Source organism: Epinephelus lanceolatus, chromosome 18, assembly GCF_041903045.1.
Source record: "Epinephelus lanceolatus isolate andai-2023 chromosome 18, ASM4190304v1, whole genome shotgun sequence".
Classification (NCBI taxonomy): domain Eukaryota; kingdom Metazoa; phylum Chordata; class Actinopteri; order Perciformes; family Serranidae; genus Epinephelus; species Epinephelus lanceolatus.
The window spans coordinates 18,066,733-18,094,722 of record NC_135751.1 but is presented as its reverse complement, the minus strand read 5'-3'; the positions used below and the strand labels follow the sequence as shown (position 1 = coordinate 18,094,722).

General features: G+C 41.1%; 1 protein-coding gene across 2 annotated transcripts; it reads left to right on the top strand.

The window, feature by feature from the left end:
- Positions 1-339: 339 nt before the first annotated feature.
- ttyh3a (tweety family member 3a) lies at positions 340-27,962 on the top strand. 2 transcript variants are annotated; one of them, XM_033644838.2, is made up of 16 exons: positions 340-479; positions 960-1,142; positions 4,243-4,412; positions 7,339-7,450; positions 7,608-7,828; positions 9,018-9,113; positions 10,058-10,130; positions 12,099-12,174; positions 17,136-17,191; positions 17,925-18,017; positions 18,874-18,966; positions 19,745-19,881; positions 22,073-22,246; positions 22,706-22,781; positions 24,743-24,844; positions 27,744-27,873. In XM_033644838.2, the coding sequence occupies exons 2-15, from the start codon at positions 1,017-1,019 to the stop codon at positions 24,821-24,823; spliced, it is 1,584 nt and encodes a 527-aa protein (XP_033500729.1). In that variant the 5' UTR covers positions 340-479; positions 960-1,016; the 3' UTR covers positions 24,824-24,844; positions 27,744-27,873. The 2 variants fall into 2 exon arrangements, with proteins under 2 accessions (XP_033500729.1, XP_033500731.1); XM_033644840.2 differs by lacking the exon at positions 24,743-24,844 and having other exon boundaries at positions 27,744-27,962.
- The last annotated feature ends 28 nt before the right edge of the window (positions 27,963-27,990 follow it).

Sequence of the window (27,990 nt, the reverse complement as noted above, 5' to 3'; positions counted from 1 at the left end):
TTTGTTGCGACAGCTGCATGTTTTGAACACGTATGAGGTTAAATCCCAGAAATCCCTGCTTTCTGCTCGTATTGACCACCAACACTGTGTCGCCTCCGGGTGGCGCTACTGGGTCATTTTGATGCCGGTGAGGTGGGTTGTGTGCGGGCCGGGCCGGGTAGACTGCCAGCTGGGTGAATGTCGTGAACAGTCGCCGCGTTGGCCCCAGTCTCCCCGCACTCCGCTGGATAATAACTGGATGGATGATTTATCCGGAGGAGCTTCTCTGAGCTGTTTCGGTGGAATAAGACTGCAAAAGAGGAACCGAGGGATTAACCAACTAAACAAAACAGGATGTAACTAACCGCAGAGCAGAATGTCAAGTGGAACAAAAGAGACTTCTTGTTGTTATTCGCCTCCGTGCTCGAGTCTCATCGGACTGAACTAACCAGCAGCTAAACCGGCTAACGTTAGCTGAGTTAACGCTAGCTATATTACGGGTAATACTAGCTTTTAAAACCACTGCTTTTTGACGAAATTTAAATAGACCACGACACTGTGGAGTTTTCAACTTATACAACAAGAGGATAGCCGCTGGCGACATAACAATTGACTTAAGTGACATGTTAACAAGCTAACTAGCATCAGGTCGCCCGGGGTTAACGTTAAGCTAATGTTAGCTACTAGTTAATGTTAGGAAGCTAGCTGGCTACATCAGCGTTTGTCAAGTTAGGGAAGTGCTGTCTGGTCGTGCTTGTAATACTAATTATCCTAATGCAGTGTGGGCAGCTTTTAAATTGTGTATTGGATGAGATAGATAAATATTTTTGATTGACACAGTTAACATAACATTTAAACGATATCTAATGTGAGCTAGCTTACTAACTTTATTTCTAATGTTAGAAAAGCACCACTGTTTTTGTCTTTCATCCCGGATACAGACAGACTTTATGAAGTGGATTCCCCCTCTGTGTTTACAGTTTCAAGCATCCTTGCTTGCCTGTTTGGTGAGTGGATCTCATTGACATTTCCTCGCCATGGCAGCAGTGGTTAGCTACTCTCCACCATGGTGGGTGAACCTTCTACACAGACTTCCCCATTTCAACTTCATGTTCGAGCAGACAAGCAGTGACTTCCGGCCAGAGGACTGGACATATCAACAGGTAAGACATACCTCACTGACCCCCTTGCCTCCTCTCACATGACCCAAGAGGTCGTGATTCCCAGGCATCCTACAGATGCCTATTAATGTGTCTTTCATTGTTACTTTCAGTCTAGTATTCGCCTCCAAGAGCAGGATAATAAGAGTGTGTTCAGTACTTTCTCCAAATGTAAAGCCTTAAATTCAAGTCACAATTATTAGTATTTTTTTGTGCCAGATGACCTGTCTGCACCTGTTCCTCCTCTTCACCCTTTGATCCATGCCACCATCTGTGTGTAGCTGTTCTTTCCATGTCTTGACCTTTTCCAGACACCAACCAGCTGGCATTATATAGTGTGATCCAAGATACCTAAGTTGAGCTCATCAACCATACTCTGCTTATTTTATTTTCCTTAAGATATAATCATAACCTGTATTTGTTGTATAATGTGAGGGGCACATGGACTGTGAAGTAGCTTTGCAAAAAACCTTATCTGACCTATCTTAACCTCATCTACTCTGGATGTCTAGATTAAAGAGGTTCAATTGGTAGCATACGTCCATAAGTAGGCTGCACAGCCTAATGAACATCTGAGACGGGGGGGAGGGGAGAGCAGCATGGCATTTGTTCACATGGTTAATATTAAAGAAAATCTCTAAATTTAGGTCAAGTGGTACTTCGTTTTCCGATTGCAGTGGTAGTTTTAACGGGTGTTAAGCACTTACTGTGTTCTAATTTATGCAGATGCTATTGGTTTCTGTTACGCCTCAGTTGGTGTGCAGGTTATGTTTCTCAAAACAGTGATTGACACAGACACCTATTAGCTTTGACCCAAAGGATCGAGGCTATGCATATATTTTGTTTAAAAAGAAGTAATAAAATAGGATCGCTTTTGTCAGATGGCACAGCATTAACTTCAGATTACCTTTTTGGTTTAACATTCAACAAAGAAATCCTACAAATCTTGCAAATCCTCCTAAGAAATTCCGTGGAAACTGTCAGTTCAACTGTTTAATGAACTTAATCTGCTGTCTTGTAAGATGGGGAGTTGTTTACTTTGCCATGGGCGTGATAAAGAGTTAAATGTACCAACATCATTTATTTTACTATAAAATAAGAATAATTGTCTTTAACTAACTGCTTAATGGACTTTGTTTGCACTGCTCCTTTTTCAAAATCGTTAGCTTCTGTGGTGCTGTGGTTTTTAAAAGACACTGAGTTATGAGCATGCAGCATTATGGTTTCACATACCACTTAGGGCAGAGGGAATTAACAAGAATTATGGGGTCGTTTTCAACAAGTTAAACATTGCCAGATATGGGTGGAAGGCTTAAGATGGTGCATCCCTTTTTCTGTGGAAGTATGATTCAGAAAATGCAGAAGTGAATCATGGTCCCTGAGAAACGGGAAGACTTTCCAGACCTGCATCATTGTGAGTGGCGGTGTTGTGCTGAAGCTTGTACAGAAATTCATGTTTTAAAACAAAAGTAATCAAAGCTGTAAAACTATGAACATCCTTGTTTAATGACTAACTTATGTGGATGTCAGATATTTGCTTTCTGATTTCAGTTCTAGTTCAGACAACATGAGCATTGTGAGGACTGTATTGTTTACCTGAGGTGGCACTAGAGTCCATTTGCTGAAAAAGGTCGTCATTGTGCCACCTCGCTGTTGTTATTTTCCATCTCTCTGAGGTTTCACTGGGAGCCTTTTTCTGGTCGGACACAGGAAGGGTTCATTGACTGGATAATGGCTGCAGCTTTGTATGTTTGGCGCTCACTTTGTACAGCTGGGAAGTTCACTGTAAAAAAACAACACTGTTAGTAGGATAAGGATATTCAGTGGAAACTTAATGCATATTTTATCAGCATGCATATAGAGCTGGTGGAAGATATTATATCACTCCCTTTGCACTGTTATTACAACAAGAGCAAAACATAAGAGGTGTGATGACAGGCTGCTAATTATTGTCAGTGCAATGCTCTCACTCAGGCTTCAGGGGAAGTCTTGACTTGTCAGCTGTCAGTAATGTCACTCTTACCTCTTGCACAGATAATATGGAAGCAAAGCACCAAAAGTAAAGTGCTGTAAGATTTAAGTTTCTACTCCTGGATGCACCCAGTGAGCCCTGTTGGGTTGAATTGTGCAGAGCAACATACAGGAGCCAAGTCATTAAATGGTATTTGTGTCTTATTACCCAGTCTGTCATTTGTTTTTTATCACAGTTGCTAAACAGGATTAGTTCAAAGGAGTAGTCTCACCAAATGCTGTGTTGTCAAGACTGTGCTTTGAGCCTGCAGTCGTTCCAAGATTGAGTTCACTCACTGCTGTGAAGCGGGTCTACAACCACTGCACCAGGGCGTGTCAGTCACTCTGATGCATTGTTGAGAAGACCGAACAAACAGAACAACCCTGGGTTTTTACAAAACAAAAGTGTCAGGATGAAAATCTGTCCCAGCAGTGAAATCTCAGAAGTATACAGTGAACACAGAAGCCCTCTGTCTGACCTACATAGGAAGTGCTGCTGTTGGCTTAAAGGTTAGACAATGATAGTATATTGCTCTAGCGCCAGCTTTGAAATGTTGCCAATGTGCGGCGTTGATAGTTGTAAATCTACAGCAGGTATTACGAGTTTTGTCTTGATGTTATTGCATAAAGTATTTCTCTCTCAATGTTTGTTGTATACCACTTTAAAGAGGGCTTTTGTTTTTGTTGTTACTGTTGACCAAGTCCACCACTGGTACTGTACTTATTGTGCTTAGATGAACAGGCTTTTATGGTCTTCTTCAAAACCGAAAGCACCTTCTGTTCTTTTGTAATCAGGGAAAGGGATGAGGCATCTTATTTTAGAGATGTTTTCTCGTGATTGTAGTGCATGCTCTACGAACTTGTGAACAAAACTTGCTATCAGTTTAATTTAATATTATATTCATTAAAGCTTCTGGTGCACACTAATAAAAAATCGAGTGCGATGTATTTGAAGGTTAAGCTCTTCTTCAAGACTACTTTGTGGTGTTTCTTTGTGGGACATTTTGGAAGCCCATTATCCCCCCCCACTGTTATTGATGTGAAAGTGGTATCAGCAATGAAGTTTCCACAACCCTATCCCTCTGTCCACCAGTCTATCCTGTTACTGGGAGGTGTGGCGCTCGCTTGTCTGGCCCTGGACCTTCTGTTCCTGCTCATCTATTCCATTTGTCTGTGCTGCCGGCGGAGCAAAAATGAGGAACAGCCCAACGCTGACTGCTGCTGCACAGCCTGGTGTGTCATCATTGCAACACTCGTCTGCAGGTGAGTCCAAACACATAGGCCTTGTTTTCAGATCCCCAAGCATAGTCACATTTTGACATTTTTCAGTTAATCCTAAAAAAGTTAATTCAGAATATCCTGAGACAAATTGATGCATTTTTTTGGAGAGTATGTATTTGAACTCTTTCTCATGCTTTGAGTTATTTGGGTTTGACCGGGCAAGACACAGTAATCATGTCTGCAAATGGCATTCACCAGTTGTGTCCTTGATGTTAGCTGCTTTGCATCCACACACACACACAGACACACACACACACACACACACACACACACACACACACACACAGACAGACAAAGATACAGGAAGAGGAAAGACACCAGTCACTTACTGACCAATCTTGGCTAAACATGTAGACTGCATGGAAATTATGTGGTCGCCATGGAAAGCTACAGATTCACATAGTAGCACGAACTACCCTGAGGCAGTCTATATCCTTAAAACACCAGAGCACACAACATTAACTCTAGGAACACACAATTTTGTAATTACAATAATAGGAATAAGTAGTGGAGAGTGGTATGGCCAAAAATGTATATCACAGTATTTTTTCGTAGTAAATCACGGTATCTCTTCCCCCCTTTATATAGATGTACCACAGGGGATACAGCTTGAGTTTCCTCACCTGCACAAAGCTATTTTGATTTTCACTTTGCTAGCGTAGCCTGCAGACAGTAGTTACCTATGTGTTTGCTGTTTATATAACTCACGGGGAAGGCAACATCATGTCACACCGCTGTCTGTAGGACAGCAGGAGAAGTTTCTAGTTTTGTTGTTTCTCTGTCATCTCTGATTCTGGAGGTAACCATGGTGTCTAGAAAAGTGGAGCTGCAGGCTGACATTACCAGTAAGCTCCGCTGGGTTGTCTTTGAAGTGTTTTCTTCTTTTTCGGGAGCATGCAAGTTGGATTTTTTAAAACCAAAAAAGCTTCCAAACAGCAAACACAGCTTCTCTCTTGGGCACAAGTTCTTCTCGTGCCTCTCCAGTCATTTGGTCTTCATCCTCCTAGAGCGACAGAGGCTCTCCCAGCTTAATGGTGCAACAACTTGTTTAGGTGTCACACATTGTTTTGTGCCATGGTATTGCCCCGTTGGAGACTATTAGTTAGAAGGGTGTGCAATTAAAAGGGCTTCCCTCTCAATACATACTATGCACTTTTCTTCGACCAGGTTGCTCCTCACGATGAGCTCTGTAAGGAATATTTCTGCCTGTTGAAGAGTTGCAGCTAGTGTTTCAATTATGCACTGGTATGGTGGTGTATGAAAAATTCATATCATATGGGAATTTAGAGGTTTGAAATTTTGCTCAGTCCCTCAATATTTCTATATGAAATGGTCAACAAAAGAATAATATGCTTGCATAGCTGGCAAATGCCTGAAATTCGACACACCCAGGATCAAATTAAATCGCATTTCTATAAAACAACTTCTAACCAGAAAGGACTTAATTACCGTAAACTAAGCATCTGAGGCAAGACTTAGACCCAGACTGATGACCACAAAATTGCACAGATGACAAGTGAGTTATACACTTGCTAGGAATTTTTAAACAAAAATTGTACAATAGTGCCGAAGGAAATTACAGTTCCATATGAGCAGACATAAAACACAAAGACAATAGGAGTACTATGTAAACAGTCTTCAATTTTATGCTTTGTTGTTTTTGTATTTTATATGATATTTGCAGCAGATAGTGTGAGAACTGTACCATCTGGACATGCTTTTTTTATTCTTGAACACTGCATTTGTTTCCTGTTTTCCTCCCTCTGTTGATGGGCCACTGGAGAGCCATCACGGTTGATTCAGAGTAGCACAAAGAGCTTGGGGACCTGATGAGTACAAGAACTGCATTACAATCACTGTATCTGTGTGTGTGCTTGTTCCCCACGCACAAGTGTGTTTTAGTGAAAGCAGGAAAAACAGAGTCGGAGAGATCATACATATCTATGCTTTGTTTTGTTTTGCTTTTGTTCCTTGGAGTTCTCGCTGGGCATAATTGCACAAAGAACTGCACCACTGTTGACAATATTGGGACTATCATTATTTTATTTCTGTTTTTTACAGTTATTTTTTAGTCTTGTTTTCACTAGTATTGAAAGAGTTTCCACAGGTTTGTCATCACAGCAGGGAGTTTTGTTTTTTGCAGTGACACTGCTCCTGTTCACCTTTTCTCACTGCAGAGTGTGAGAGGAAGAGATTAGCAGCCCTCCAGGAAGCGGGGAGAGCCCATTGATTCACTGAGTGCTGTTGGCCGTACACTGTTAGACTTGTTCTGACTTTGCTTTGAGTGATTCGCTTATCATCAGCCTACTTGATAAAATCAGCTCTGGCATAGGATGGGGGTCAGCAAAACGACCAGCAGCTGCAGCACATAAAGAGATACCGGTTCTTGCTTCAAATTGCTTCTCAGAGCAAAGAAAGAGAGGGGTTTTTTTTGTCACTGTGTCACTATGAATGGCTTCTACTCTCTGCTATATATCAAGATAGTGGATCATAGATTGTGTACAAATAAATTGTTGGAATATTTTATTTATTTTTGTTGCTGTACCTATAGAAACTGTTTCCCATGCAGTCGCCGGAACTGTTTCTGCAACCTGAAGCCTGTCTGTGCAAATGAGAGCTGATCTCCTGCCTCAGTACAGCCTTTGTCAGCCATAGTATGGGGTTTGGGGCATAGCTGGTCCATTCCTCTGTGTTTCCATGGTTCTGTATGGAGTCTTTCTGCTGGAGCTGAAAGGAGCCTGTTGACTGGGTCTGAACTGACGGGGTTAATGTAGAGTTCACACGCCTCTCTCCCTGCCTTGCTATCCCCCTCGCTCGCTCTCTTCTCTGTCTCCTCTCTGTGTCTTTTTTAGCTAATCCCTCCTCCTCACCACCCTGTCTCCCCACCCTTCCTTTTGTCTCCCCTCAGTGCTGGCATTGCTGTCGGTTTCTATGGGAACGGCGAGACTTGTGATGGAGTGAACCGGCTGACGTATTCCCTGCGCCATGCTAACCGCACAATCACTGGAGTGGAGAAGCTGGTGAGACTAAGGGCACAAATTATGCCAATGTGTTTAATAATTCATCGCCCTTCTGCCATGAGCATCCCTGGTTTCCCCCCTACCACTAAAGCTGTGTAGTGAATCTCCTTTTACTTCATCTCCACCATGACCTTGTTTGTCCCTGTGCTGGCTCTAGGTATATAACTGTACATCCTCATTGAACCAGACGGTAGACAACAATCTGCAACAGCTTGAGGCCCAGTATGCACAGCACGCGGACTACCTGTCCATCATCCAAAAGCTGCAGGGCCAGCTGGACGAGCTGGTCAGGCAGATGGTGGAGATCCCCTTCTGGGACAACACCAACATCTCCCTGGAAGAGCTGGCCGTCAAGATTGAGCTGTATGACTGGTACAGGTAAGACTGTAATAGTGCGGTCCAAGCATTCACTCAGACAAAGAGTGTCATATAGCATAATGCAACACATTATATATTCAGCTTCTGTCTGATGCCGGAGAGTAGGGAGTGGCAGCAGCAGCAGCAGCAGCAGCAGCAGTGAGAGACGCAGACAACAACAGACCATGATTTATGTGCCTCATCTCTTTGATTAAACTTTCAGTGCAGACACACACTCCTTCACTAATTTAATGGCTTGTGAAGACTTGGCTGTCAGTCAGCTCCGAGTTCATATATTGTTGAAAAGTTGAAAGTTACTTTGTCTCTTCCCTGGTGGCGAGACAGTGTTGGCTGAGGCCTCTCTGTTAGATATGTTTCTGAATGAAAATCTTAAGTGAATCTGAAGAAGGAAGCAGATGCGAGCACAGACAACAAGGAATGAGACGTGCTTGTTCAGCATGTCATTAGGCAGCTGACTTACCAAGAATCTCAAACCTGCATTGAGTTTTCCAGTTTGGTAGAAAATATTAAAGAGTGGTGGTAATCCCTCTGGGCTGTATTGGGTTTGCTTACCCGTATGCCTGAAGTTATAAATATGCAAGTGGCTGGCCAAATGGCTCACGATGGTTTTCAGTGTCTCAACTGGAATTCAAAACAGAAATTATATTAGATACACATTGTAAATGCAAATTTAGGGTTTGCAAGGTCATTCATGTCGTCTAAGTTAATACTAGTGGCCAGTTGATATTTTTTATAATTAGAATAGCAACAAGGTCTGTGAATTATCTTTAGTAACCAGGTTAGGATTTTCAGGAAGAGACATTGCTGATGAGTTTTTCAAATGTAGTGTTTGGGTGCTTTGAGCAACCACCAGCAGAGTGCCATTTAGTTGCATTATATTTTAGGGAAGGATGACATCTTCGTGGTCAATTACTCCAACACACGGTAACTCACACCAAAAATATCTACACTGATAAATAAATAAGAGGAAATATAAATATCTTTGAGGGTGGACTGTCACTTTAAAAGAAATCCCTGCTAGTTTTAAATACATTTGTTTAGTTAATTGTAACAGAATAAGAATTTTGCTTTGATGAGATACGTGTTTAAATTATTGTGCTTGCTCTAAACATGAAGCTCTTTATTCATGATGAGATGGTATGCTGTGCTGCTCTTGGCCATTTGTTGGTAATGACATTTGTCCTCACAGGTGGCTGGGCTACATAGGCCTGCTACTGTTCGACGTCCTCATCTGCCTCCTGGTGCTGTTTGGCCTCATTCGCAACTCCAAGGGAACGCTTATTGGGTGAGTCTCATCAAGGGATCATGGCCACAAGGGCACTTAAGGGAAAATTGTTCTGCCCTGGGAAATAATTTAAGCTGTTGTCACAGAATGAGCGGCAATTATTGCACATGTAGCCTTCAGCTGATCAAGGCCACCTTGTCATTACAGTTTAGTCACGATGAATTTATGCCCTAAAAATACCAGCCCAACCACAGTTCGTTTAGCAAAATCACCATGATATTCTCAGTATTTGGGTGATTACTAATAACACTTCGTGACACACTTAAATCTATTGGTTTTCCCTAATATGTTTTGCTACTGTTTTATATTCAGTAGAGCAGCTGCAAAGGGCTGTTTGCCTTTTATAGGCACTAAAAATAACTCAGTAAATGCAATAAAGTCTGCAAAAGAAAATGAGACCACTTAGTGTTTTTACAGTTTTTCCTTTTATGGTAGATAAGGGCAGCAAAGCAAATATATAATCAAACAATTAATTTGTTCTAAGTAAGTTAAATAAACAGTAGTAGCAACATTTATAATTAGTTTCCATGTATTTTTAATTTCAACAATGGTTAAATTCAGATCTTATAGTCAGTTTTTTTCCTTAATTCCACACTTGTTCCAAAGGGTTTCCAGCACATCATTATTTAGCAGCATTTAACTTAAATTATTAATTAAATCTGTTGTGTTAATCTGTTTATGGACCTACTGAGCTCCCTCTCCTTTTATTTTTTCCGTATTTCAAACTAAACTTGCACAATTTCAAGACTGTGTTTGAAGATGAGATTAGTGTTTTCCATACAAAAGGTTACAAAAGGCTTGATACATACTAAAGGATCAGCTAAATTAGTGTTAACCTATCTCCCTCCACACTGTATGGATTGTTGTTGCACACATGGATAGTTTTGCTGTAATGCTGCAGGTTAAAGGTGCTTAAACCTCTCACCTCCTCTTGCTCTCCCCAGGGTGTGCTTGTTTGGAGTGGTGGCTCTGGTAATCAGCTGGGTCTCCCTGGGGCTGGAGTTGGCTGTCTCTGCGGTAAGTGTCTCCACCAGAGCATGATCCTGTTTTCCAGGTAGAGCTGCACAGTTCATTACATATAATTGGATAACATGATTTTTGTGTGCTCAGCCAAGGAGTGTTGAAGTTGGCCCAAGAGGCGTGTTTTATTTTTCTTAATCTGAACAGTTGAAATGGACTAGACTTGTTTTAAGACATATAAATACTGATATTAGGGGTGTCACAATATACCGGTATTGATGATAACCAGGATATTTAAAAATGAATTATTGACATCATGTTAATAACACAAATATGATAATATTGTGTGAATACTCCAGTGCATCTTAAATCATTTCTGTTTCTTTATGATCTTGCTTTGTCTCCCTCCCCCAATGCCATCTGGTTGCCTTTTTACTATCCACAAAGTGTAATTGCTTTTTTGTGTGGATTCGTTATTGTTAAAGACTCTCTTTCTCTATTTAGAGATAAAAAATTCAAAAATCAAAGTTAAAGATGAACGTGACTGACAGAATTGTTATTGCCTTTTTTCTACTCTTCTATAAATATTGCGATAATATTTGCAACAATAATCATGTAGTGAAAATCTGATCAGACCTAACTCATTAAATGTGTTTTTTCCACAAAATAAGTGAAATTACCTCACTTACTGCTGGAAGCAAGAAGTCTTCTACTTCATTATATAAGTCCATTCTAAGGTTATGTTTACTAGTGGTTTCAAAACGTATTTTTTGGTACTTAACATTCTCTGTAAAACCAAAAATGGAATTTCTGAACAAGTTGGATGGGTGATGTAATCTTGCTCAGTCTCTTTCTCTTGCACTCATAGTCAATCCTCAAGTCACACCCAGGCCAAACCGCCTACCTGAGCAGGACGTGCACGTCACAAAACCTGTCTTTTCATTTCAGTGCCCATGTTAACAGGTTAGAGCAGCTGCACAGCTTGGCTGCAGCTCATCTAGAGTTTCAGCGTGTCGCCTATTTTTTCCGTGTGAAGTGCACAGTTCTCAGCAAAGATTGAGAATGAAAATTAACTGTTGGTAGTCATGTTGACATCACACCAGCAACATCAAGTTTTCAGCCTTCAATTTTAATGACTATATCTGTAATATATCTCACACACAAAAACATAGGAATATGTATGTTAAACTCAGCACTGTTTCTGTCTGTAGAGGTTCTGTGGACAGAATCCCTTCATTTGGCTTCTTATTGTGAAACACATGTAGGACTGTGATGTGGAAAATTCAGTGACTTGCACGGCTCCATTAATATAAACGTTAAATGTTATATTATTGACGGCCATGATCAGAGGCAAATTCTGTGTAGAAAGATCGGGCTGGCAGGCAGCACCACAGCAGCAATGTTGTCTGTGTTGGTACCAAACAAATATAGCAGTCTAGTGAGGTAGCTGTCACAGGTAGACGTAAGTGGTCTCACAAAGATGTGCTCTCATGTACCGAAATTGAGCCCTGATAGATAACGTGAATCGGTACTCTGTAGTACTGATGTAATTCGGTCCATACCCTTAAAAGTAGTGGAGGGGAGCTTTTATTAATGTCCTCAGTTTTTGTTGAAACCACTATTCATAATAATAAGTATTTTTGCAAATGTTGAATGTGAATACAGAATTGTTGTAATTAGTTGCATCAAAATCACAGGAATTGCTTTAGATTAGCAGTAGTGCGACCTGTGATCACAAGCAAAATAATTGGGATTAGCATTGTAGCCATAACATTCCAGCCAAGGTTCACAGAAGACCAAAGCAGCTAATTTGGCTGCCTCATGGAGAACAAAAACTGCTTAACTGATGCTGGAAGCTCAGCTGGGATGGAGTCAGCCTGTCACATTGTAAACACATTTTGAAGCTGCAACACTCCCATGTTCCATCAAGCATGACAGTGCATTTAGTGTTGTGTTAGTTTGCAGCAAAAGTGTCACTACGACTGTGTCTTGTTCGTGTCAACATCTTTATTTTCTTGTTTTTAGACCTCCAGTGACTTCTGTGTTGCTCCTGACACGTATGTCACCAAAGTGGCAGACCAGTATGGAGTCATCAGTCAAGGTAGGAATTGCACACAGGTTTCACTCACATGGCGCTGAGATTACCATGTTGTTATGAGTCAGTCGCGTGTTCGCTCCAACATGTCCCTGAAATGGTGAATATTAGTCATCTCAAATTGTCGAGGACACATTAGCCTGAATTGTTTAATCCCCTCCCCCTTCCTGGGCTCAATGCTCTGATTATTGTGCAGCAGTGAGGCGGCATTGTTCTAAAGAGCGGGGCTTGGTCTCGTCCATGCATGGCCCATAAAAAGGCTCTAAAAATTACTGCCACATCTGCGACAGGGTCAAGAGGGCAATGAGCTGCCTTTTTAGGCAATACAGAAGCCTCTCTAACACATCTCGTTTTAGTAATTGCCCAATCTGTCCCATGATGGGCTGCGTGTTAGGGAAAAGAATGATAGTGCCTTGGGTGTGTGTGTGAAGCAGAGTGTATGAGGGAGATAAGAGCAATGGAGAAAATAATCAGACACACAATATATTTCCTGCATCTGTCTTCAGTTCTTGGAAATAAAAATGAGAGGATGGTGCTTAGAAATTAAAATACCAAGGACTTCCTGCCCACTTGATATTCTTTTTTTTTCTTCCATCATCAGCTTCACCATTTGTCTGCTCTCTTCTTCAAAATGTGGTACTTGCTAAACACAAACCAAGCTTTTATTAGTTAAGGCAGAAGTCAGAGCGTCAGCTGTAAATGGTGTGACTTCAACTGAACCATGAGGAAAACTATGCACTAAACTGTATTATGCTGCAGCTATGGAGCTGTATTTTGCCCCAGGGCTGATTTGTGCAGGATGGGTGTTTTCTGTTCTATTTTTGCCCTATAATACTCGTTAGCTGTTCAGCTGTTGAAAGAATCCTTGTTATATTCTGACAGTTCAATTATGCTCATTACTATTACAGTAATATCGCAAATATAGAATATAAATAACGCCTTTACATATAGGTTATTTTTTGAAAAGGGAACATCTCACTCAGAGTTGTTGTATGTTTTCCCTTTATAGCTCATATCTGACTAAAGTAACACCAGACAAATCTCTGGAGAGAACAAAGTGTGTTATTATTACAGTGAATTTATTGCTTTCCTCCTCTGGATCGCTGTTATATTTATTTGAACATGCATCATTTCAACAACCCTCATTGTTATTTTTCATTCCTCTGCTTTCTCCTCATTGCACAATTATGTCAGACACATGGTTTCAATCCAAACAGAGAGAGCGAGAGTTGATCTGTGTGACCTGTCATCTTGCAGCCAATTTATTTCTCTGTTCTCTGGTGGTTTACTTTGTTAAATTCTTAACAAATGGTAGCAGCAGTGAAAAAGATAAGCTGCATTTTCATTTTTCCAAGACAAGGACTTTTAAATCAGAATTTGTAAACCTGAATAACTATGTCAGCACTTAAAACGACTATATTTTAAAGGGCTCTATTCAAAATTCGTCTTTGTCTGGACACAGTTCTCAGCATGGAGGAGGCTGAGCTGGCAGCCGTCAGCTAACGGTGCTAACTCCATAGTCAGCACTAAAATGGCAACTGTGCTGGTAGAGCTAACAGTGTTAACCAGGGGGACAATGAAGGGGGTGCGACGATGCAGTCTTGGTTAAAACAAACACAGATTTAAGGACATGATGCATGGGGTACGTATGCAGCGCATCACATAGGTGGAGCAGGATTTTTTTTTTTTTAACCTGCTACACAGTTCTGTCTTCGCAGTGTGTGGGTGCTGCCAGCTTCAAACTGTGTGTATTGAGTTTTAACAAATGATAATGCAGTTGGTAATGCAGGGTTTGGATGTGTAGGCTATATTAAGTGTTACTGTATCAATTAACCAGATCATTTTAACGACAGGATGATTTGACTGATTTATGTAATGATGATATGATAAATGTAAAAAACAAAAACAGGATTGCTCTTCTGCTTTCCTCTGGTACAATGAGGTATTTATTTTTTATCATTTTAAAACAAATTGTACTTGTTTTTGTACACAGTTATATGAAGTTTTTTCCTGTCGGAGCGCTGTGGAGCCACACGTAGAGGAAAAAAAAAAAAGACCAGTCGCCAAAATATTATAATGGGCACACTCTGCTACAGGCATGCAGCAAATGTGTTGCGCTGCATCCATGTCTCATGTATTTTGGCTTCTTGCACGACTTCATTCCCTTCTCAGGATGCCATTGCTCCACTATATTTTCACATAGCACGTAGTGGTTTGCTGCTCTATTAATGCTCTTAATGTTCCATACAGAACCTGCAAGTATTTATTCACTCACTAAACTTGTTTTGAGACAGTTAGTCTCCCTCTTAAGCATTTGCTTGATCATCTCGGTTGACATCTGGTAGTGAACAATTTTTCATGCTTGGAAAACTTGATAATCCTCAGATAGCAACTTTACTGAAGCTCCAGGGACTGAAGGCAGATTTGTTTTGACTCCCTCTCCCTTCCTGCCAAAATGTTGAACCTGGTGGGATAAGGTGCTGCCAATTCTCTGTTCAGTAAGCAAGCTTTCTTGTGACCATAGCCTGAAGCCACAGCTCACTAATAATTTGACTGTAAAAGAGACTCAAGCTGTCCATGATGTTGTAACTGAAGCTTTATTCTGAGGTTTTTATAACTAAGTCATGGGCAGAGCAGATTCCTAATTTTCTGCTACATGGAACAGTGGCAAAAGAAGTAACAGATTTATGTAATGGTTCCTGAAACATATATTTGTTTGATCATTACTTAAGTCCTATTTCAGCCCATTGTGCATTATGGCAGAAAGAACTTATTCTGTATGTCAGCACAGTCGACATTAAGTGATAGAAGAACGTCATTTATTCCATCCATTACCAAAGGTCAGACTGTAGGAAATGTGCTCTTCGTGATATTTCTGTGTGTGGGTGTGTGTATGACAGAAGCTTGCTTAATATGTACCTCTCTGTGCCGGAAATCCTCCTCTTGAGCTTGGTCAACTGTGTGGGAAAGAAGCTCCTGACACAGCAGTGAGTATGGACGTCACTCGCACCATGTGCTCAGTCGGCGGTGGCGTTCTCACAGCTTGTATTTGTTGACGTTGGTGCAGCTTTTGAGTCACTCAGGATTTCTCATCGACTCCTACTCACTGCTTCTAGTTAGTAGCTAGAGTGGGTTGTAATAGCATGTGAAAGTCCAAAAGTTTAATTAGAGTCTGCTTTGCTTCCTGGTGTACCGTGAGTAGAATGCAAGTTCGGTCATGTTGTAATTTTAACAATAACTCCAGAGATGATTAAACCGGTCTTTGGGCTGTTATGCAGGAGGCTCTGTGCAGTAAGAAGGGTTGTACCTAAGTCTCTCATTGGCTTTGGGTGCTATTGTTGGAAAAGTGTTGCTGCGTCACAGGAAAAAGCACATTCATTCATACTATTACAGCACGTGTGAACTTTATTCTTTTGGAACATTTCACCTCATAGCTCAGGATTAGCTCAGTGGGAGCACAGTTACAGAAGCAGTCAAGCTCTAACAAGGCAAGTGGGGACACAGCGAGACAGAGCTGGAAAACAAAATACAGTGTCTCTGCATCCGACTGTTACCTGACTACTGGCCTCTAGTAGTGCCCAAAGCAGTGATGTGGGGAAGAGAAAACACAATATAGCGTGAAAAAAGAGATACCAAAATCAAGAGTCGAAACTACATTTTGATACAAGAATGAGCAGGTATGATTAAATATAATAGAACGGACTGTGAACTGTTTGTAATAGACTGCATTGGCATCGCTTTCATGCGGCCAACAAATAATTTTAACACAGTTTGTACCCACCACCATGTGATGTGCTGTTAAGAGGTTGTATCCATTTCACAAATTTGTGCAACACCATTAATATTTTAGAAGGAGGGGCTGACCCAAAGTATTCCACGTTTAAATATTCCACAGTTATCACGATGGCAGGCTTTTGATTGCACTTTCACTTGTGGCTGTTTGGAACGTACTTAAATCACCTCTCCTTCAAACGTGTTTGGACAACACGTACGAACTAGTGTGTTCAAGCATTGGTCAACCTTTGACGTCATTCTGCCACTCATTATTACATGCCTCCACTCTGATCAGTGAGCTTCGGAAAATGAGGTGTTTTGAATGCAGTATTTTACTCCACTAGTGCACTGTGCTCATGCTCGTCCTAAAACAGTCGTACAAAGCTTTAAGGACCCCCCATATCAGATGATCTAAATAGTCAAATAGCACCGCAACCAGCAGATATTTTCATTATCAATCAATCTGCCAATTATTTTCTTCATGAAACGATTATTTTTTGGTTAATAAATTGACACAATTAAAGTTTTGTCCAACTAACAGTCCAAATTTACCAACATATTATAACTCGACTCGACTGGAACTGGAGTTTGAGGCCAATATCGATATTTGGGAATTAAAAAGAATCCAATAACTTTATATATGGGCCATTGTGATTATTTACACTGTTGCAATTGCGACATGAAAAGGAGTGCTATTTTTTACATTGTTATTCTCTTTTTTTTTTTAATTGAAAAACACATTAAGATGATTATGGCATGATGGTGTGTATGGTGTGGTGATTTTCAAGTCTGTGGAATATGATGTGTAGGTCAGAATGCCTCTGCAACACAACAACATCTAATTTAAAATGGTATTTGACACACATTTTGCCTTTGACAAATACTGTGCCAATTTCAGTTGGCTACATTGTGATTTCATAGAGTTTTGATCAATTGTTAAACCCTACTGATATATCTATAACAAGCTAATAAGTGTGAATAAACAGAAAATCAATGAGCAACTTTTTTGGCACAGTAGTTGATTTGTTTTAAAATGTCAGAAATCCATTTGTTCTAGCCTCTCAAATGTAAGGTTTTGCTGTTTTTCTCTGTCATATGTGATATTAAATTGAATACCTTTGATGTTCCAGTTGCAACCCCTCAGCTAATTTATGTGGCCCTGCTAACATGTTCTGTCCTTTTTTAATCCACAGATATCCTGCAGCACTACCTTAGTTGCAATTTGGAACAAACAAACCCCTTCCAGCAGGTTTGTTGCATATTTTACTACACATTTGTGTGTTTAACGAGTTAAATACAAGCATTTACCCTTTAGATAAATACCCATATGCTCTCTGACTGGTAGCTTACTAGCTCAACATTAATGTCATGTTTATGAAATGAAATTCTCAGCAGCGACAACATTTTAGACATATTCTCTGCATGATGTATGACCTTGAGGTAGGTGAGAATTCAAGCTGGCACAATGAGTCACTCCCATTGCCCCAAAGAAGACTCTTTTTTTCCATGCAATAATACAATACTTCCCATTCTGCCAGCAGGAAAACAGATGCAGAGCAGCTCTTCCTGTTTGTCTGTACTGATAGCATGTGTGCGCATCAGAGGATGTGTGTTAGAAGCTAGAGAGGCAGAATGGCACTTTTACTGTGAATCTATAGTTTGCTTTAATGGACTACCTTTATTTCATCTTGCAACCCACATGAATAAATCAAAACTTCTGAGTGCTGCTCAAGTCCAGGGATCTATTGTTAGTGCGACAGTAAAGAAAAGGAAGCTCTCTCTCTCTCTCTCTCTCTATATATATATATATATATATATATATATATATATATAACTATATGGTATGTAAGCCTTTCAGCTCCTCCAATAGATGTCCACAGCACTACAAAGGCAGACAGATAACTAATGTTTTAATGTAATGATTAAAATGTTGGAAAGATTGTGATATGCCCGGCTGCTACAGTATTCATACTTCATTTCAGAAGCTCTCGGGGAGCCACAAAGCATTAGTGGAGATGCAGGATGACGTGTCTGAGCTGCTGCGCTCTGCCACCAGAGAGTACAAACAAACTCAGGTATGTTTCCAGCCTCATCACTACACTATTAACTAGAGATGCCACATTAGAGGGTAGCTGTTACCATAAACATTCACCCTCCCTACCCCCTACACACCGGGCCATAAGCTGTCCTGTGCTATTGTACTGTTTGTGATGACAGAATATCCCAGTGAATGGGACCAAACGACTGACCTGCAGAGAAGTGAAGTGCACCTGTCTACATAAAGATCTGCTGACGGCCCACCTGGGACCTGCATTATGTCCATTTAGCTGCATTAGGCTTTCACTGGCCCTTGTCAGTACAACACTGTGGTATTGTCTGGCGCTGGTCCTTACACTGTGTTGACAGAGGCACAAATGAGAGCTGACATTGGGAATAGAGAGAGGCATATTTCACTTCACATACCCACACAGAGAAATGTGCTGAGGTTGTGGAAATGTTTATATCAGGCTATCAGACGTATTTTCTGCTGGAACTGCGATGAGAGCTGGAGGAAGAACAGAAACAGTGCATTAAAATGTATCGCACATTAAAATCTGCTTTTTCAGCTGAAGCTTCCGTGTACTGTTGTATATTGACGAAAGACACTGATAAATGGATAATCACTGAATTAATCACTGTCTAAAAAATCGCAGTTTACTTCTTACCTGCTTCCTCCATTCTGGAAAAGTTGGCTATTTCTTATTCTTGACTGTTTACTCCATTTGGTTGTATTTTTGCAATGTAGATATTGAGAATTATACAAATTTAGTTTCCAATGTCTTTTTTAAAGGTTGTTTGCAGTATCCAAACACCAACAGCTGCCAAATTTGGTATTCAAGTTAAGCCTCTTTCAATATTGCTAATCGTGTGTTTTTCCTTGTTAATTCTCAGGGAAGTTTAGAAAAGATCCAGGAAATACTGAACACCACAGAGATCAGTCTACATCAGCTCACTGCCCTGGTGGACTGTCGCAGCCTGCACATGGTGAGCAGCGAGGAGGAGACTTACAAATCGAGACATTCTTACTGTAGGGTTGCTCCATGTCTGATGAAAAGGCGCCGCACAATTGATTTGTTGTGACATCCTCGTAGTGCAGCTTAGCTGCATAAAGCAAACCCTCTTTTTATGCTTGTGCAGCTGAGTACACCTGTCACCATAAATAACATTTGCCTTCCTGTATGTGAGTTCTTGTCCAGTTGATGCTGGCTTTGTACCATTTCTGAAGCTGGCTGAATGACAAGTACTTGGCCATTGCAGTGCTTGGGAGAATTGTCCCTCAGTGGCTTCCAAATTCCAAAGGCGCACGTGCAACTGTAGCAAGAACTTTCTCTTTGCTTTCTGCTCTGCTTCCTCTCTTAAAAATTTAACCACCAAAGCTCATTATTTCATGAGAATTAGATTATCTTCAGTAGAATACAAGATGTGCTTGTGCTGTGCAGAATGGGGATTCTCAATCATGATATTGTGGGGTGTAGTGCTTCTTTTCAAACCCAGATAAAGATGCACTGCCCTCCCTCTAGTTTGCCAACTGTGAGCTCATTTGTTTGACCTACTTTAAATTAGAAATCACAGTAGATGCATTTTAAAGACTCTTAGAATCCACATGCTGAAATTTAAAAACGATATTGGCCTTTTTACTACCTCTTCACTATCATTTGGTTCTCTCTTTCTTGGGTTTCTCAAATTGCTGTAGATGTTTGAATGCAGACTTTGATCTGGCCCTACCTGCCTTTTATAAAAGTGGTGTCTCCCCTTTTCACAGGACTTTGTTCAGGCCATGACAGGACTGTGTTATGACGGACTGGAAGGCGTCATCTACCTCGTGCTCTTCTCCTTCATCACTGCTCTCATGTTCAGCTCCATTGTTTGCAGTGTGCCTCACACCTGGCACAGCAAGAGGTGAGACATCTACTGGCCACCCATACACTCCTCAACTCACAACCACATAGGAGCCAGTGCAGAAGCTTTTAAGCTAAGTTCGTGCACAGGAGTGTGTATACAGTGAGAAATAATTTAAGAGGATAAGCCTATCAATTAATTATGGCTTTATGGCATCTTTTCTAACCCTCCTCAGCACTTGTTTTTACACGACACGGGAATGAAGCAGACAACGAAATTCAGGATAAATCTACACGGATAGAGAAACACGATTAGTTTTGTGTACGGCTGTGTTTACCACTGGGACGTGTCCAGAAGGCCCCAGCTGCTTCCTCAAATAGATTGCTTCCCGTTATCCCCCCTAATTGTGCCGAGTTGGCCTAAATCTATCATAAACCACCGCCTGAGCTGGTGTCGTCTTCTGCAGCCGAGGGGTGAAATCATTCTGATGTCTTTGTCCTATCAGCAGCAGATAAGGTTTGCAGGATGACTGCGAGGAAAGTGGTTTCCCAGGCACAGCCGTCAGTCAGCTCAGCTGCACCACATAATTAACTGATCCCTCTTAACAATTGGGGGGCATGTTCATCAGTTTGATCTCAGCTGGTGCTTCCTGTTGTAAAGCAAAGGCTTACACGCTACCACTCTGTTTTTCTCAGTGGTTCCTGCTAAGCTTGTTCTGTTTTGTTTCTGTTTGAACATACTAATTTTCTTCTACCTCATCTGGAAATATATGAAAGTTTATAATGAATATTTAGGGTTAGTGTGTCTAGGGCAGGATGATTAATATTATTTGATCAATGAGTAAGTCACCCTTTTCTCTGATATACCCACTTTAAGCTGCAAGTTCTATGATTTCATGGATTAGATATTCAGAAAAATGCCTGTGCACTGTAAAAACAGTACTGTAATGAAAAGTAGCATTTGGTCAAATAAGTGGGAAAATACCAACACATCTCATGCACCCCAAATATTAACAGTAGTATTCTGTCTAAATTACAGATTTTGCTGATGTGTCTATTTAAATGTTCAGTGTGTAGGATTTAGAGGGATATATTGGCAGAAATATAAGCATGTTTTCTTTAGTGTATACTAACCCGTAAAATGAGCCATATATATCCACAAAAGGAGCAGGTCTTTGTTTATGAAGACTGCCATGTTGTACCATCATGTTTCTACAGTAGCCCAGAACTAACAAACGAAACACTGGCTTCACACAGGGCCATTTCGCAGCTGCCATCATAGTACGAAGCCCAGCTGCAATGAGCCGTGCCAGAGTTAACCTGAATTGTTATGTGAAGCTGCTTTATTCAGTGTTTCCAGCTATTTAAATCACCTGGTCCTTTTGTTTTTGAGAGGATGAGACCTCTGTGGACAATTTGGTTTCAGATAAAAACCTCCTGAACAATGAACACTGAAGGAATTCTTACTGGTTGCAGTTCACTGCTAGTTGCCATCAAATCCCCCTAAATCTTATACAATTCACCTTTAAATGTACAGTATAAAACCTGTTATCATTCAGCAAAAAGATATCTTCATTTCTACAGAAACAAGATGTTAAAAATATGGTTTTAGTTTGTTAAATAATGTTGATTTCAAGGTAAAACATGTCCTCACAGAAAAATAATAGTTCTTCCAAAGGTTTTCTGGTTCTACAATGAACCATCACCAATGTAATAACCTCTTCACTTAGTAGATGTTTTTTTGGGGGGTTAGTCAGATGAACACTAGAGGGAGACAAGTTCCATGATGTCACTGTTGCTCTGTTTTGACAGACCATGTTCAGTGCATTGTTGTTTCCTCACAAACTCTATTGAGCTTCATTGTTTGAAAAGTATCAAGTGGAATCCAGTCTCTCTGCAGGAGTAGGCTACTGCTTTTGTTTGACAACGTGAACACACACACATTTATAGTGCCAAAGCAATATTAGGGCTTTTAATTTTCGTGCAGAAACTGAACCAATTACATGAGGCTATTTTTACCATCTTTGTTCAGCCCCATTAAGGTCAGTGGAAAACTGCATCTTCTTTGCTTCACACAGCAGAGAATTCATCTTGTTTTCTCTCCCTCAGGCAGTGATGAAAGCAAATTGAAATGTGACTGAGAATGAACACAAAACGTTACCACGTGGCACTTAGATTCTCCTTTGTCATCAGTCAGATAGAACAGGGGGTCCCTCTGGTGGTGGTTTCACAGTGCTGTGTGATGTTTACAGGAATGAGGAGGACAGTGAGGATGAGTCTCTGAGCCACGGAGGACGGCAAAACCATGATAACCTGTACCGGGTCCATATGCCCAGCCTGTACAGCTGTGGAAGCAGCTATGGCAGTGAGACCTCCATCCCCGCCGCAGCCCACACCGTCAGTAACGCACCTGTCACAGAGTACATGTAAGTCACCACTGCTTTAAACTGCTGTGAACATAAATAGAAATCCACACTAAGTGAAAGGCAGAAGTGGTAGATAATTTATTTTCACAGCCTGAGGTTGCGGCTGATATTAGATATGTCATGTTCTCAGGAGTCGGTATTTACATCCCCAGAGAGGAGCTTAGCTCTACTATAGAAAGTCATGCAGTGGACAGCAGATGCAGCTGTTGCTCTCCAGCTGTGAAGCCTGTGAAACTCAAAGCTCTCAGCCTCATGAGTGAAGCTCAGTGTTGGGGAAACTGCTGGGGGAGGGGATCCCCCATTTTCTGCCTCTGTGTTTTAATGCCTTGGCATGCTGAAAACGGACGTGGAGAGTTTCATGTATACAGTATATTGTTTCATGTCTTCAAAGCAGCGTTTAGGGGTTTTTACATTTCTCAGCTTGTTGCGTTTCATCTCATTGTGTGTTTAATTCAACAGGGCTCAGAATGCCAACTTTCCAAACTCCCGCTGCGAAAACACGCCTCTGATAGGACGAGAGTCTCCTCCGCCCTCGGTAAGTGTCGCATTTCCTGTTTTTAAAAAAACCATGAGAACTATAGGAACACCTCTGGGTCATTTGGCAGCCACTTGTGAGGGACTAACCATTGACCCCTTTCGACCAAAATGATCCAGTGACTCTGGAACCAGAGGAACTAAAATCAGGAATTAAACTAGCAACTTTGCATGTTCCTGTTTGCATTTTTACAGCCTCTAAAGAACCTTGAATATTATGCAAATTAGACCAATGACAAATTTACAAAGACGGTGGCGTTTGATGAGCAATTTTCATACGGTCAACCTTTTTTGTGTGTTTATTGTTTTGTGAAAAGCACAAATGCAGAGGAGGCAAAGGAGGCTGAAAACTGCCGACGTCTGACTCCACAGTAGACAGTCTTTGTGTTTAATGGTCATTTATTTCTGCTTTAGAACATAACTGCAATGTAACCATCAGCAAATTGTTTTATTGCTCTCCCTCACTCACTTCCTCATCGCCGCTCTCTAGCTTGCTTGACTGCAGCTTTGTCTCTCTCATCACACACACACTCTCTCAATCTTTCTCTTTCTTGACAACAAAGCCTAACTTTGTTTGCAACTCTGATAATTATCAAGACATATCTGCCCCTTGTCATAATAATCAATACTAGAAGTATTTTTTTATTCTGTGAATACAAGTTGAAGCAGCTGCGGCGTTTGACCAGTCCTCCTGAACCAACAGAAAGTATTCCCTCTAGAGCAGGGACATTTTTATACATATTAAACTATCCTACAGGAACTAAATTTAGTCCCTGGTTCTTGAGTCAGAATGCAGGTTTAGTTCCTGAGTTCCTCAAAAGGTTCTTGGTTCCCTGGAGAAGTTGCTGCATTGGCAAACACCCTTTTTAACAACATAGAACCCTGGTCTCTATTACATCACTGTACCCCATAAGAGAAGCGTACATACTAACTTGGGAGCCACAGAAACTTGGATAAACATTATGATTGCCATTTTTATATGATGGCACACTGTTAACTGTAGCACTACCATGGTAGAACCTTAGTACTGTAATTGGACAGTGAGGGAACCAGTATTTAGAGAGAACGTACTTTGTGTAGCTCTTGTTTCTTTGAGCTAAGCACAGTCTGATTTACACAGTGTGTCTCTTTCAGCTTGGCAGCACTGTACTTGCCCCTATTTATGTATAGGGAAGCAAAACAAAACTTACTCTCCCTACATGCATCAGTAAAGTGTCAAACTGTAACCTGACCCATACAGTATATGTATGAGATGGCAGTGTTTTCTGTCTTTATTTGATACAAGTCGAAAAGAAAATCAAGAATCATGCGCACTGTCCATCACCTATTGACATTTTCATCCTCATACCTCCCATCATACGAAGTTCATATAGACAAAGAGAACAGGCTCTAATCCAGGAAAAAGAGCTCAGAGTCATGTTTATTGCTGGTGTCCTCTTACTGGCAGCTTTTTCACAGGTGAGAGCCTATAGAGTGCTGGAGGAATAAGTCCTCAAACACAGATATGACTTAGCATTTTTGTACTTAGGGTTTCCTTGTCTCGAATTCAATGGGTATTTTGAATGAGGTTTTGGTTAGAAGCCTGAAATAAGATCTATGGTTAACACAAGCTTAAGAGATTTTCACGTTTTGTTCTACGACATAAAATGCATGTCATCAATAAAATGAGTGCAAGTGATGGACAGTGTGCGGGATTCTTTATTTCCTTTCCAAGTCAAGACCCTACATGACTGTCACTAAAACTTTATGGTGTGTAAGAGCTTTTTTGAAATTGCGACTTGATACAAGTTGACCAGTTTTTATTATGTATGAGAAACAAACCTCAGTCATTCCCTCCTGCTCCCCCCAGGCCTGAATCTCCACCAGAGATCCTCCCCTCCCTGGTGTCCGTGTGGCTTTGTGTATCTTCTCTATACTCTCTTCTTGTCGTTTTTTTGTTTTTTTTCCTGCGAATCCATACAGTTGTATTTGACTGCCGCGGACAGTAACAGCGGTCACATCTGGCAGTTAAAGCCTTCGGAGAGTTCAAGATCGTTTTGGTAACCTCATCTGCTATGCTAACAGGTACAAAACAAGCCCGCCTCCTCCACCTGCTGGCCTGTTCCTCCTCTGTACCACCTCCCAAACTCCCAGCTCTACTCACCTTCTATTCAGGTCCCACCAGGGCTGCTGGACCCCTCTCCCCACTCCCCCCCTCTGTCCTGACTCTTGCTAAGTGTCCCACCTGGTGTCTCACCTGATTTGTTTTCTGTGGCCCTGGGCTGCATGTTCCCCTACCCCCCTGCACCACAGATGTATTGGGAGGAACATGTGAAGCTGTAAGTCTGCCCCAGGGCTCACTGTGACCTATGAGTCAATGACAGAGTGAAATTATGAAGCCGTTAAACTGTTTCATGTGAGTCTGCTTTGTCTTGGTTCTTGGGTGTGAGGGTGATCTCGGGAGGTGAAGTATCAGGGATTCAGTTGTTAGGTGTGTAACACAAGGAAAATGAAGGCACAACTTTTTTGTATCAGCACACACTGAGACGCATCGCCACAGGTGTGGCCACTTCAACATCGCCATGTTTAAAGCCACAGTAGCCAACATGAAACTATCACGAAATGATTGATGAATTCCCCCTCCCTCTCACACACAGCTCTCTCAAGCTCCAACAGCTAACCTGCTAGCTAGCCTATTTATCTTCATAGTAAATGGCATTCTCCTCACAAGAGAGATTCATTTCATGCAACTCCGTGCACACATTCACCAATAATTGAATAATGGGGTGTTCTTCATTGTAATTAAATACTGCATATTATCAACCTGTTGTCTGCATTTGCCAATATCCCAGGGTTCCTACCACATCTACCAGCATCAAAACAGTAGTAAATCCCACCTCTTACTTGATTTGAAGTGTAACACTGACAAACAGTGCGACTCCACGCCTTGCGCTGAAACGTTGTGAATATTTTATGCGCAATGCACGGCACACCAGAGTAGCACTTGCAGGTGTGCCATATCATAGGAAACACTGGTTTTACTGGTATTGTCTTTCTAGCAACACGTCTCTGTGAGATGGGGCCAGACCTTGCATATTTTTATTTTCTGATATTTTACCTACCACTACTGCATTTAGTGCTATAGACAAATCTACTGGCTGATTTATTTGTTGTGATCACTGCCACCATTACTGCGATGGCAAAGTGGCACTGAACATATTTAGACTGACAGTGAAACTAGGTGTTTGGGTTAATCACAGTCAGCAGTTGCCAGCTCTGACAGGTAGTCCGTGTAGATGTCGAAGTTATTTACGCTCAAGACACTATTATGAAGTTGGACAAAACAAAACCAGCTAAGGATGTGGGGAATTACTAAACATGTTTTTCACTGTTTTCTGATATGATAGGCAAAACAAATAACAATTAAATAACAGTTACAGCCCTACAAATGATACATGCTTTTCTTAAGCATCCAAGGTAAGTCATGTTGGTTCATGGTTCCCATGTTGGTGCAAATACTCAGCGTTCACATGCGGACCAGGCTGTCCAAATGTCTCTGAATTCTGACAGCAACATAAGTAAATGTATTACAAATGGAAAGCTTAGTGTTTCCACATGAGTTTGAAATGCAGCCTTTTTGTGCTTGTATCGCCTGTATCAAAAAAAATGCATGGGTGCATCCTAAATGTATATGAATGTGCACGCAGGTAAAAAGCAAAAACTGAAATAATTTTACAAGAATTTGTGTTATATATTTATACAACTCCTTGTCCTAGTCATCTGTTGCTGTGGTGTTCTCTGTGTATTTGAATCATTTAACATCCCTTTAGATTCCAGCGCTCTGGAGTAACTAGTTCGAAAGGTAACCCGTGTAGGATTTTTTCTGATCTGTTGAATGAATTGTCGAGCTTTGATGTGTCCAATATGCGTATCTGTATGTTCCTCCACTGGTGCTTTTGATGTTTTATTTACCAAAAGGGTTTTCTTCTCACTCAAAAAATTACTGAGCCTTTGAATCTGTTTACTACAGCAAAAGGTACATTTTTTAAAGACTTCAAAGGGATAGTTTAGATTTTTGAAGTTGTACAAGATAGTTGTCTATAGACCGTGGATTTCCTACAGTCAATGGTGGACAGCATGCCCCCAGCTTTTAAAAACATGCGAGAGTACCACCATGGAAGCTAAGCAAGCTGCTACCTCTGCACAGGGGGAGCAGCAAAACATATATTAGGTTAAGTGTGCGCTATAGTTAAAATATTTTCACTGCTTTATCTTGCCATCAGACGGCCCTTTCCAACAGGGAACTGACCTGAAAGTGAAACTTACTATATTGTCTTAGGAGCCACCAGACTCCATTGACAAGAACGTGTCATTTTACCTCACAGAACTCGGGAGATTCTGGTCTAGCACCGCCTTGATCAGTTTGTTTGTATTACAGTAACACAAACAAAGTGACTGATCAAGGCAGCGGTAGACCAGCAACTCCCAAGTTCTGTTAGGTAAAATTGTGGTTTAGAAGAGAGCAATACAGCGGCTTCAATTCCCCATAAGAAAGGGCTGAAAGCGTAAGAAAGCCGTGAAAATATTCAAAATAAAGTGTACACTTAAATTGGTATTCATGTATTTGGTGGCTACAATATGTTTTGCTGTAGGCCTCATCAACAGCAGTACATTGCCCAGTTTCCAAGGCTGTACTCCTGCCTGCTTCTCCAAACTGAGAGTGTGCAGACTGCAATCTCCTGTAGATAATACACTGACTATGTATAAGGACCTCATACAACCCTACGTAAGGAAATCCAAACTATCCCTTTTAAAACCTGCATCTTTAAATGTAAGTCATGTAATAATGAGAAAACCCTACATGGAGTGTGTTAAGACTGGACTGACCCTTTTTGTACTGCTTATAAGTAAATGTTTTAATTATGATGAAAGAGATCATGATTCATGTTGGGTTTTGTTTGTCATTTTCATTTTTCGTCCGCAGTATACCTCCAGCATGCGGGCAAAGTACCTGGCCAATAGCCGACCAGATCCCAACAACCCTCCTCCAGCGCACTAGACAACACTGGACTCATCCTGTCTGCAGCGCTGACATCTCTGAAGTCTCTCATCCAGTCAGTCAGTTATTATTTGTCATATAGCCACTCCTCCTTCTGCTTTCCTCCTCTGTCTCAGTTGACTTAAAATGGAAAACCAAATGTGCTTTTCGCCGGTTGGTTGAAGCAAAACTT

Bases quoted from the DNA above. Each gene is read 5' to 3' on its own strand.
- ttyh3a (XM_033644838.2), top strand. From the start codon at position 1,017: ATGGCAGCAGTGGTTAGCTACTCTCCACCATGGTGGGTGAACCTTCTA. The intron at 1,143-4,242 runs GTAAGACATACC...TCTGTCCACCAG, and splicing joins AGGACTGGACATATCAACAG to TCTATCCTGTTACTGGGAGG. The intron at 17,192-17,924 runs GTTTGTTGCATA...ACTTCATTTCAG, and splicing joins AAACAAACCCCTTCCAGCAG to AAGCTCTCGGGGAGCCACAA.